The 13,173-nt window shown below is 41.5% G+C and overlaps 1 protein-coding gene across 4 annotated transcripts in view; it reads right to left on the bottom strand.

The window, feature by feature from the left end:
* Window positions 1-230: 230 nt before the first annotated feature.
* The window catches only part of LOC147019985 (cadherin-15-like), a 74,097-nt gene continuing 61,154 nt past the window's right edge, over window positions 231-13,173 (bottom strand). For 3 of the 4 annotated variants that reach the window (XM_085894887.1, XM_085894884.1, XM_085894886.1), the window contains exon 14: window positions 231-4,507. In XM_085894887.1, the coding sequence (XP_085751013.1) occupies window positions 4,301-4,507 (207 nt within the window). In that variant the 3' untranslated portion in view covers window positions 231-4,300. Of the gene's footprint in view, window positions 4,508-10,966; window positions 12,451-13,173 lie in introns of those variants that run through there. The other variant, XM_085894888.1, reaches the window with a different exon arrangement.

Raw genomic sequence — 13,173 nt, 5'->3', positions numbered from 1 at the left:
AAACAAAACACTGAAAGAGCAATAAGGTATCTATTACATTGAGAAGAACAAAGTAAAAGCCAAACAAAAATGTATCCAGTGGGATGTTGCAAGGATTGCTTCATTTAAAAACACACACAATGTATTTTTCATTTAAAATGAGCAGGTAAACCAAAGTTTGTACACATGATATTTGTAGAAAAAGTCTCGGATCCGGAAAATAAAGTTTTTAACATGTATAGCTGTAGCAGTAGGAAGGATTATGTTTTTTTTAATGGGAGCGTACCATTGAAACATAGTTATCAGGTGGAAGACCTGGAGGCACTCACGAATCACTCAAACATTTTGGGCAATACATGATTTTTAGGGTCTATAAGCAGGAATATTGAAAATACAACAAAATACATAACCACAGAACAAGGAGAACAATGTTTCCCTCTTTCCATGTTGTCATGCTAGCAGGCTCAGTGAATTGTGGTGTCATTCATCTACGAAAGGGAGATTATAGGCATATGCTTGCAGAAGATTGTTCATTTTATGTCCGATAGAAAGCTGGAAAAGTTTAGGAACACTACCTCAAGTCATCTCCCATCTTTATACTCAGCATCTCTTCTTCCCCCAAATGACCTCATTCCCATGCAAGCACTCCCTTTTTCCAGGTTGTGATTTTCCCCCCTCTCCTTCACCTCCTTTTGTTTGTTAGTTGTCGGTTGGTTTGTTCCTTTTCTGTTTCATTCTTACGTTCCCCTTCCTTTTCTTGCTGCGTTTCATTCAGCTTGTGTGCAGCTTGTTTCACCCCGCGTGTACATCTCCCCCTCCCCTTGATCTCACTCTCACTTCTACTCTTCTGTTGGTGTTTCTCGCTTTTCATCTTGTTCCATTCCATTCTGCCCTCACTCTTCCATGAGCCTTAACCATGTATACAAAAAAGTACACTATGTTAGCCTGAACTGGAGTTAAGCTTGATCGGTATGATTGCTGCAGTTTTACTACGATTGCAAGAATTGTGCACGAGCAATGGGCAGGGCTCAGCGCAGAGCAACGACGAGGGTCCAAAAACTTCCTGGCTTTTGCTTGTTGGAGAGGTTTTCAAATACAAGTCTGTCAATAAGTAGTGTAAAGCAGATTATTTAGAAAAGGTGATTGACATGGTCCAGAAAGATTTTGACAAAGAGTGAAAACAAATGGTAGTACAATATGTCACTTTCGAAATTAGGTAATCCACCCCAGAATGCTCAATGCACAGGCAAAGAAACCCCAGGAAACTGGGGCCATCAGGGCAGCCAAACGTATATCGTATGTGCGGGAAAAGGATTGTAACATAAAATGGTTCACAAAGCTTTGAAAAGAAACTGGAAATACTTGGAAAAGTACCGGAGAGAATGGACTGTGCCTCGGCCCAACAAAAGACTTGGATAACTTTCTCAGCTTGCCGAACGGGCACCTGCTTGTTCTGCAAACTCCCGACCATGTGGCCAGTGCAATGTCTGAGTGGATGGATGTGTGCTACACAAACCCTTGATGAATCACAACCAGTGAATGGACTGTATACCTGGATTTGGTGTTTCTGAACATTGATGGGAAGGACATAACTGGGGCTTGTGAATGTACAGGGTAAGTTTAAAATTATGATGTTTACAATTAATCATGGTGGGAGGGATGGGAGCCCTACAGGAGCCATGAGGGCTGTTATAAATATATTGTTTGTTTGGTTCTGGGACCACAAGAGAAATTAGAAGAGTGCTCAGTAGAGAAAATAGTCTCACCTCACGTGCTCATTCTGAACAAAAATACCATCGTTAACTAAACATGCTTCTATTATGGTCCACTGCTATTATGGCCCATTTACCCGTATCATCCATGCACCCTATTATGTCACATACATTGCCATTGTCCGTAACTCTATCGATTATTGATTAATTATTACGATATTTAACAACCACTTTTGTGCACATGATTTGCTAAATTTCATAATTGAAGATGAATATGAAAAAAAATTCAAACTACAGTATATTCCCCATGGCTAATGGATTACATGGATGAGGTTTCACATCGATCTGTTAAGCGGTTCTGGAGAAGATTTTTTTTTCTCACTCCAATGTGGCTAACAGACCACGTGACCCATGACGTCATAAATTGAATTCTTCACTTGCATCGGGTCGTAGATCAGACATATGAAGTTTCAGATTTTTCGGAGAAGGATTTTGAATCAACCAATTTTGGCTGGAATGCCACTTCACTGATGATCACACACACACACACACACACACACACACACACACACACACACACACACACACACACACACACACACACACACACACACACACACACACGCACACACACAATGCCTCGTTTAGCATTCATGCGTCATTTTGAAAGTCGTGGATTTGGACGATAAAAAAAAGAAAAGACCAAGACTATAACACATGACAGAAATGAGTGTCACTCACTGAAAGTCTTTCATTTGTGGAATGATCTGCCAAGAAGAGTAATGGTGGAAAAATCATTTGAGAGTTAAAAAAAAAACGCGTTGGCACTTAAATGGTACCTGGAGGGAATCAAAAGTGAACGTTACATTATGTAGAAGTGCACTTTGTAGTGGTAAGTGTCTTTCAGTGAGAATCCAGTACATACACATTGAGAATCCAGCACCGACACATTGAGAATCCAGTACCTACACATTGAGAATCCAGTACCTACGCATTGAGAATCCAGTACCTTCACATTGAGAATCCAGTACATACACATTGAGAATCCAGTACCGACACATTGAGAATCCAGTACCTTCACATTGAGAATCCAGTACTTTCACATTGAGAATCCAGTACCTTCACATTGAGAATCCAGTACCTTCACATTGAGAATCCAGTACATACACATTGAGAATCCAGTACTGACACATTGAGAATCCAGTACCTTCACATTGAGAATCCAGTACCTTCACATTGAGAATCCAGTACCTTCACATTGAAAATCCAGTACCTACACATTGAGAATCCAGTACCTACACATTGAGAATCCATTACCTTCACATTGAGAATCCAGTACCTTCACATTGAGAATCCAGTACCTTCACACTGAGAATCCAGTACCTACACATTGAGAATCCAGTACCTACACATTGAGAATCCAGTACCTACACATTGAGAATCCAGTACCTTTGCATCAATCTACCGACTTGTTTTTCTCAAAAAAAAAAAAAAAACTAGAAAACATCTGAAAATGGAAAGCCCGGCTGCTTAATATTCAGACCTTCTTCTCATTCTTCTTCTTTTTCTTCCTCTTCCTCTTCTTCTTCTTCCGTATGTCAAATACAAGGCTCGATATACCTTTGACCAAATTATTCATTTGTCTTCTCCATAGTCTCATAAAGTTTTGCTGAAAATTTGATGACAAAAGCTCAAATGATAATTAAAAATTCAGGTCATTTGGATGAGCATTGACAATTTTATGACGCTGACTTTTGACATTTTGACAAAATTGTTAATTTGTCTTCTTCATATTCTCATAATATAAACATTTGTTTAAAATTTGATGAAAAAAGCTCAAATGGTGAAAGAGTTACGACCTGAACAGACAGACACACAGAATTGAATGCAAAACCCTGTCTTCCGCTGCATGGGGGATGGACTAATTATTATCTACTTATTATTTCATACAATGCTTCCTCCTGGCATCCTCATCTCTCTAATGCTTCTTATTATCTACTAACGCTTCCTCCTGGCATCCTCATCTCTCTAATGTCCATTGTGCTTGCGATGCATCTGCATGTACCTGTTTGCACTTCCCTTACCCTGGAGGCTTTTGTTGGGAGTCATCTGTTATATGAAAGGGTGGAGATGCGACTGAAATGTGTTGAGCCAAATGACCTTTCATATGATTAACTTTCATTCCATTTCCTTTTCAAATGTGTCTTTTCTTGACGGTGATGAAAAGGGAAGTTATAATAATAATAATAATCTTTTTTCACGGTTAGTTTCTGTCTCAAGTAATTTCTCTGCTTAGAGTTATAAATATAAAAGGTACATATCTATCCAGACCCACGGTTCTGAATATCTCAGAATATCATGAAACATGATGCACACTTGCCTCAAGCCAGTTGGCGCACAGGTTGCAACACAATATAAATAAACCAACTAGTTTGAAGCATTAAATTTAAGCACCATCACCTACTCACAGCTTTAAACATCAGAATCAATTTGCATGACCTGGGATGTGTTCCTACCAGGACCTGGCACCAAATATTGATCTTCCGGATTTGTATTTGGTACCTGGCAAACACCTCAACATGAACATCCACGGAAGTGAAATTCAGCAACTAGAATACATCTGCTCCATACATATCGGCCAGCCGGTGAAAGCGAGGCCCCCAACCATGAAGATAGTCGTAGTCGTGATCTTCATTGTTGAGTTGTGAGCAGAGAGAGCTGAGGGATCCAGGAAGAGAGCCAATCCCTTCATAGTCATAGAGCAAGAAGGAGTCGTAAGGTGGAGCAGAAGGGTCTTTGTTGGCACTGTCAATGCTCTACAGAGAACAACATATTAAAAGAGATCTTGTCACAATTGTATTGTTCGAAAAAAATTGAGGTTGGGTGGAAAATAATAGGTAAGTTGGGGGAGGGGAGGGGGAGGGAGTAGGGAATAATATCTTGTGAAAGGAAGAACAGAGGAGAATTGAAAGAATTATTTGAGAGAAATGTATGTTGGGTTCGAAAAGGAAATTTTACAAAATCTTAGTTGGACCGGTAACCAACAAAGATATTTCATCCACTCATTTCAGCATTCTTCCTTGAGGTTCAGAGGAGACTATAGTTTGAGTTTGCATGGATTACAACACCACAGTGATGAAAATCGCTGCTTAGAATTTGAAGGTGAATACTGCAGAAATGTATTGCCTTTTGAGAGGAATTTTAATGAAATCATTGCAAAAAAAACAAAAGGGAATTCCAAAATATGTGTATATATATATATATATATATATATATATATATATATATAGATATATATATATATATATATATATATATATATATATATTTGTATATATATATATATATATATATATATATATATATATATATATATATATATATATATATATATATATATATATATATATATATATATATATATATAGGGAGAGGGGAAGGGTAGAAGTGTGGAGGTGAGAGTTGGAACTCTGAATGTTGGGACGATGACTGGCAAAGGGCGAGAGTTGGCTGATATGATGGAGAGAAGAAAGGTGCACAAACTGTGTGTACAAGAGACCAAGTGGATGGGGAGTAAGGCGAGGAGCATTGGAGGTGGTTTCAAACTGTTCTACCATGGTGTGGATGGGAGGAGAAATGGTGTCGGAATAATCCTGAAGGAAGATCATGTCAAGAGGGTATTGGAGGTGAGGAGGGTGTCTGACCGAGTGACGAGTGTGAAGTTGGAAATTGAAGGGGTGATGATGAATGTCATCAGTGCATATGCCCCACATATGGGGTGTGAGATGGAATATAAAGAAGATTTCTGGAGTGAGTTAGATGAAGTGGTGGAGAGTGTATCCAAGGATGAAAGAGTGGTGATTGGAGCAGATTTCAATGGACATGTTGGGGAAGGGAATAAAGAGGATGAGGAGGTGATGGGGAGGTACGGTCTCAACAAGAGAAATGTGGAAGGGCAAATGGTGGTAGAGTTTGCAAAAAGAATGGAAATGGCAGTGGTAAACACGTATTTCAAGAAGAAGGAGGAACACAGGGTGACATACAAGAGTGGAGGAAAGTGCACACAGGTGGATTACATCTTAAGCAGGAGATGCAACCTGAAAGAGATTAGTGACTGTAAGGTTGTGGCAGGGGAGAGTGTAGCTCGACAGCATCGATTGGTGGTCTGTAGGATGACTTTAGAGGTGAGGTTGAGGAAGAGAGTGAGGGCTGAACCAAGGACCAGATGGTGGAAGCTGAAGGAGGAAGACTGTTGCGTGAAATTTAGGGAGGAGGTGAGACAGGCGTTGGATGGTGGTAAAGATGGGTGGGATGATTGGGCAACGACAGCAGAAGTTGTGAGGGAGATAGCTAGGAAGGTACTTGGTGTGACATCTGGACAGAGGAAGGAAGATAAGGAGACTTGGTGGTGGAATGAGGAAGTGCAGGAAAGTATAAGGAAGAAGGGGTTGGCGAAAAAGAAGTGGGATAGTCAGAGAGATGAAGAAAGTCGGCAGGAGTACAAGGAGTGGCGTCGAAAAGCAAAAAGAGAGGTGGCAAAGGCCAAGGAAAAGGCATATGACGAGCTGTATGAGAAGCTGGATACAAAAGAAGGGGAAAAGGATTTATACCGATTGGCAAGACAGAGGGACCGAGCTGGGAAGGATGTGCTGCAGGTTAGGGTGATAAAGGACGCAAATGGGAATGTGCTGACAAGCGAGGAGAGTGTGTTGAGAAGGTGGATGGAGTACTTTGAGGAGCTGATGAATGAAGAAAATGAGAGAGAGAAGGTTGGAAAAGGTGGAGATAGTGAATCTGGAAGTGGGGTGGATCAGTAAGGATGAAGTGAGGACTGCTATGAAGAAGATGAAAAGTGGAAAGGCGGTTGGCCCAGATGGTATACCAGTGGAGGCATGGAAGTGCTTAGGAGAGATGGCAGTGGGGTTGTTAACCAGATTGTTTAATAAAGTCTTGGAAAGTGAGAGGATGCCGGAGGAGTGGAGATTAAGTGTGCTGGTTCCGATTTTCAAGAATAAGGGTGATGTGCAGAGCTGTGGAAATTACAGAGGGATAAAGTTGTTAAGCCTCACCATGAAGATGTGGGAAAGAGTAGTGGAAGCTCGGTTGAGAGGAGAGTTGACGATCTGTGAGCAGCAATATGGGTTTATGCCAGGAAAGAGCACCACTGATGCGATGTTTGCTTTGAGAATGTTGATGGAGAAGTATAGGGAAGGCCAGAAAGAGTTACATTGTGTGTTTGTGGATTTAGAGAAAGCTTATGATAGGGTGCCAAAAGAGGAGTTGTGGTATTGTATGAGGAAGTCGGGAGTGTTGGAGAAGTATGTGAGGATCGTGCAGGATATGTATGAGGACAGTGTGACAGCGGTGAGGTGTGCGGTAGGAATGACGGACCGGTTTAAGGTTAAAGTGGGATTGCACCAAGGATCGACTCTGAGCCCTTTCCTGTTTGCAATGGTGATGGACAGGTTGACGGACGAGATCAGACTGGAGTCTCCATGGACCATGATGTTCGCAGATGACATCATGATCTGTAGGGAGAGTAGGGAGCAGGCTGAAGCGAGCCTTGAGAGGTGGAGGTACGCACTGGAGAGAAGGGGAATGTTAGTCAGTAGGAGTAAGACGGAGTACATGTGCGTAAATGAGAGGGAGGGTGGTGGTATGGTGCAGTTGCAAGGAGTTGAGGTGGGGAAGGTGGATTGGTTTAAATACTTGGGATCAACTGTCCAAAGTAACGGAGAGTGTGGGAGAGAAGTGAAAAAGAGAGTGCAGGCAGGATGGAGTGGGTGGAGAAGAGTTGCAGGAGTCATTTGTGACAGAAGGGTAGCTGCAAGAGTGAAGGGGAAAGTATACAAGACGGTAGTGAGACCAGCTATGTTGTATGGTTTGGAGGCGGTGGCGCTAACAAAAAGACAGGAAGCAGAGCTGGAGGTGGCAGAGTTAAAGATGCTGCGATTCTCGTTGGGAGTGACGAGGATGGATAGGATAAGAAATGAGTATATCAGAGGGACAGCGCAGGTAGGACGGTTTGGAAACAAAGTGAGAGAGGCGAGATTGAGATGGTTTGGACATGTGCACAGGAGGGAAACGGAGTATATCAGGAGAAGGATGTTGAAGATGGAGCCGCCAGGCAGGAGGAGAAGAGGAAGGCCAAAGAAGAGGTTCATGGATGCGGTGAGGGCGGACATGCGGGTGGTTGGAGTGTCAATGGAAGATGTGGAGGATAGAGCAAAATGGAGACAGTTGGTCCGCTGTGGCGACCCCTAACGGGAGCAAGCCGAAAGAGGAAGAAGAAGATATGTATATATATATATATATATATATATATATATATACATATATATATATATATATATATATATATATATATATATATATTGCGATTAGTCTCCAGTATTATGATACTATTGTTATTAACAGATATAAATTGCTTCTTTTTCTTTATTTATAGGTAGAGATTATCATGGATTATGGTAGTGCTCCATATGTAGGGATGGGATGGGAAAAAAAAAATGGTCACCCCATTAAATGTGTACAAAATGCTATGCTCAAACAACAACTATAGAGTGAACTCATAAGCCTTTAAAAACCACACATTTTATTCTTGAATATTTTCATAACTAACAAGAAGGAAAAGGACGCCAGAATACATCGCGAAAGTACCAAATCAAGAGATCGCAAAAATTGTTTACGCACCAAATTGTTGAGAAATGTCATCCAGCCGTGCACAATAATGGCTAAAACAATTACAATGATTCTAATGGAAGGAGGTGACGTTGTCTCGCAAAACTGTATCACTAAGCATAGTAATAGCTAGAGAAACGAAGGTGTGCGGGACCATGCCTGTCAATCAACATTGTGGTGTGGGGCTGCATAGACACAGGCAAATCACACCTAAATGGGTGTGGTTAATAACATAATATTACGTACAGTCCAACAGATAAGCACTTTTAAAGACCGGTGTGGTTAATGTTGGAATACATGATTGCGTACAGTCTGACAACCATTTTTGTCAGACATAAGATAATTATCGACATATACAGGGTGTCCCAGAATAATGTGGGCACACTTCTTCAAGTAATATTTCATATTTTAATAAAGAAAACGCATGTAATTTAGCAAAAATAAGGCTTACTACACCTGATTTATTATTGCAAATGTTCAAAGTGACCACCGTTGACATCTAGGCACTGATGATAGTGACGAACAACTGTGACAAGCTTCAGCAAAAATTACTGCTGAGATAGATGCACAGGATTGCTCAACTCCATGCCTAAGTTCTCCGAGTGTAAATGGTTTCCTGCTGCACGCTACATCCTTCAGGTAACCCTTCAGTTCAAAGTCAAGTGGAGTTATATCAGGTGGACATGGGGGATATGCAACACATCCTCTTTACCCTATCCAATGGTTCGGAAATTGAGCATCAAGATAGGTCCCGACTTGCTGATGATGATAATATGGGGGTTCCCATCTTTATGGAAGTAAAGTTATGTACAGTAGGCTAATGCCATCTGTTTCCCATTGTGAACAATATTTCAAGCTGTTGCAGTTATAATATTGTTGTTATTAACACACAAAATATTACTTAACAAAGTGTGCCCACATTATACTGGGGACACCCTAAAAATGTAAAACTGAAAAACACCATGAAGTCTTAGTTGACCCATTTGAGTACATACCGTTTGAATGCGAGGACTGTACTTTATTATATCAAGGTTTAATTACATAGTATTGGATCGTGAGAACGTCTACTACTTATGTATTATTGCACAGTGACTATGTCATCTCCTTTCAATTTAACCTTTTATTTAATTTTACCGTTAGACCATTTAGACCTTTCATTTAGTAAATAATGTGCAAACTTCATCTTCTCTAACGGTGGGAAAAGTGCTATTAATCGTATAAATAAGATAATTATCCCAGGTATGATGGCCTGTGCACAAAGTGCAGGAACTTTCTTCCATCCAGAAAGCTTACATGCATTCACGCACACGCGCAGCCATGCAGTTTGTCCCTGACTTGTCGTCAATGAAGTGCGACAGATATTAAACAAAGTTGGTGATTAAAAATGTAGATACATTTTTTTTAAAGTACCGAAACAAGTAATAAAAACTTTAAAAAAAAAATGTAAAAGGATGAAGGGATGGTACCCCAAAAAGTATGCAAACAAGGTGGGGATGGTCACAATAAATGATCATGCGAAACCATCTCTACATCTTTCTTTAAATAATGGTTCTGCCTGCAAACGAAACAAAACATCTCTCTCAATTTGGTTAGCTTAATTGTGTGTGTGTGTGTGTGTGTGTGTGTGTGTGTGTGTGTGTGTGTGTGTGTGTGTGTGTGTGTGTGTGTGTGTGTGTGTGTGTGTGTGTGTGTGTGTGTGTGTGTGTTGTTGGTTGTTATCTCCATATGTGGGTTTCAGAAGATGGAACGGAGTCCTCCTCGGTCTCAAAGTATCCACCTCTGTTTCAGAAAGGGATCGTGATTCATGGACCAATTTGTGAAGTTTGCTTTTTCTCAAAGTTTTGTTCCAAGGGGTCTTTTGAGGATCGTCACTGAGCCCCGGGCAGCTTCCAACTGTAGTTTGTTTGTAGTAGCATTCCCAGGGATGTTTTTTTAGATCTCTGTAAGGTTCTGTTATGACATTAATGACATCATTATGTTTGTGGGGGTTACAGTCCGACAAAGGGAATTCAGTGTCAAGTAACTCCTTCAGACAAAGTTCCTTGTTTGGGAACATATAATTATATAAAGGCAGATACAGTACTCTCACAACTTATTTGACAATCAAATCTTGTGTCCATGTTTTGATTAGAGCTGGAACTTGTTCTATCCCATCTCAAACTGGACATCTGCCATATGGTCACCATGTTAATAACTCCTTTTACAACTTTGCTAATTGAGATTTGGAGGAGTAAATAACTGGTTTGGATTCAGACTTGTCATGTTTCTTGTGTGTTAGACATACCTGAGCAATTTCTGCATTGTTGGATAAATGCTTCATTTTGGTCGGTTATGAATATGATTGTTGAGTCTCTATCTTTCTCAATTAGATGTGGAAGGAATGCAGAATATTGACTAGGCTGCTTTGCCCTGTTAATTAATCCATGTTTTTTTTTTAATGTTTAGCATGCAAGTAGAATGGATTATGCATCCTGAGGGAGTTGGTAACTAAGGACACACATCATCGAATGCTATATAGTGATCTGCCCCTCAGAATGAATATTTTGCTCGTATGCAATTCTGTTGCTGCAGTTATCCATTGGTCATCATGTACCTTTGTGCGTGTGTGTGTGTGTGTGTGTGTGTGTGTGTGTGTGTGTGTGTGTGTGTGTGTGTGTGTGTGTGTGTGTGTGTGTGTGTGTGTGTGTGTGTGTGTGTGTGTGAGTGTGTGTGTGTGTGTGCGTGTGTGGGGGGGGGGGGCGGTTGTTGTCATACCATAGTTGTGGATTGTCACATACATTCTTGAGCATGATATTGTTACGGGTTTGCCATTTGCCGCTGCGTCACGAGGAGCTACACGAACCTACTTCCCGATCTTCGACACTAAAGCTGACAGGCCGCAGATAACTCCATGGCATGATGGGTTGCTAGGCAACCATGCTATCTGGATCTATTCATTTAGGGAGGGTGCTCGCATGCAATTCCCACGTTACCTTCCTGACAAATTAATCCTCATAGATAGGGAACCGTGCTCTCGACGCCCCACCCCTTTAGATCAATTGCAGCCGAGCGGAACTGTAAGTGGGACATCGGCTCGTCTGACCATCGTGAAACTGTGGGGCAAAACTCACATTTACTATTTACACATGAGTGTCTAACCAATAGAAAAAGAGATACTCGGTAGGTTGAAAATGAATGGTCATGTTAACAAAAGGCACGCATTTACAAGCAATGCAGTGTCGCAAAAGAAAGTCTTACCCTTAGTCATGTTATTATGAAACTACAGACATAGATGTCTCATTCACTCTGGGAAATTAGACAAGTAAGAGTGGCAGACAGAGAAAAAGAAGGCGGGGCTCGTGGCGACCCCTCGTTCACCCAACCTAAGTGTAGACTTACAGTGATCCCAATGTGAAAGCGAGAGTGGGGGGTGGGGGGGAAGGGTGATGGTGTAACGCACTCTGTGGGGAGAAATGCGATGAATGCTTTGTAATGCAGAGAAGAAATTGTGAATGCGAGTCAGTAACCCAGCTTTGAATGAGGTGAGGGTGGGCAATTGTTGATTGCTCTTGTGCATGCCAAGTGAATGATGAGAAATAGTGAAAGCAAGAGAACGATGGTATAATAAGTATGTAATCATGGTCATGTCCAGGGAAAGAGCTCCGCAGCTCGTTCACACTTACTCTTGTTTGCTCAAATGGTCTCAACAGAGCCTGTATGCACAGCGGCTTGCATTCAACTTGGCTTGTTGCTTGAGGACTCCTTGTGGCTCTCTTGTTCCCGAGATGCACACAGCACCGAGGACTGGGATGCCCGGACTTCTAAAGGCCTTTGCCGAGGCATGGCCTATAGCTGACCAGCATCCCGGTTTGTTCCACATGGATGCTGCCTACTCATTGTAGAGCTGCTGTTGTGAAGCTGCGCTCATTGGTTCATTAGTGCAGGTGCCACGGAGGATGGAATGGCACCCAAGCTCTATGATGCGAGCACCGCACAGGACAGAATGGCATCCAAGTGCTTTGATGTGGCGATTGGTAATTTGAGTTTTGTAGGTGTAATGTTAGTTTTGTAAAGCGTGTTGTTTGCGTGTATAGATTTGCTGCAAAGAGAGATTAAGAGGGATGGGGAGAGAGGAGGGGATTTAAGAAGAGAGGGTATCCAGAATAGTGACAAAGGGGATTCAAACCTGCGACACAAACACAATGCATTTCCCTGTCCACTAGCACGAGGGGAGAGATAATCTATCTCAACACAATAATACGGTATCTCTAAACTCCACCGTAATGATATTTATAGTATACCAGCCAATTAAATTTCTCTCTTTGCATAGAATTGCCCATTTTCCAAGGACTGTGCAATAGTCACTCTTTCTTACTGATACCTTTTGATACCTTTCTTACTGATACCTTACTGATGTCTTCTGGTTCTGGGTTTGCAGCGAAGGCAGGTTCTCTCAGGGGTCTCTGCCGACTTTCTCAAAGTTCAGTCTCCGGTCGATTTGTCCCGTTTAACTGTTTATTTTCTCACCTACATGTTACTGTGTGTTCCTAGCTCGGTTTTGTTTCAAAAATCATGCTATTTTGTGAGTTTTTGTCGACCCTGTCTTACCAGGTTCCTTGAGGCCTCCCCATCCTTCCCCTCATGGTGTACGATCATTTTTATTTGTATTCTCTCCCTATTACCTTCAATTCCTATTTTCCCCACTTTCCCAACATCCCCCATCCCTCCCAACTAAACACCCTGCTTCTTGTCTTAAATTTACAGGAAATTTTTTTTTTAAAAAGTCGACCTTCCTCCCTGCATATCCACGAGTCCCGATCCC

Source organism: Eptatretus burgeri, chromosome 9 (assembly GCF_056783735.1).
Source record: "Eptatretus burgeri isolate ZD-2024b chromosome 9, Ebu_testis_v1, whole genome shotgun sequence".
NCBI classification, from domain to species: Eukaryota; Metazoa; Chordata; class Myxini; order Myxiniformes; family Myxinidae; genus Eptatretus; species Eptatretus burgeri.
This window is presented reverse-complemented; position numbering and strand designations above follow the sequence as displayed.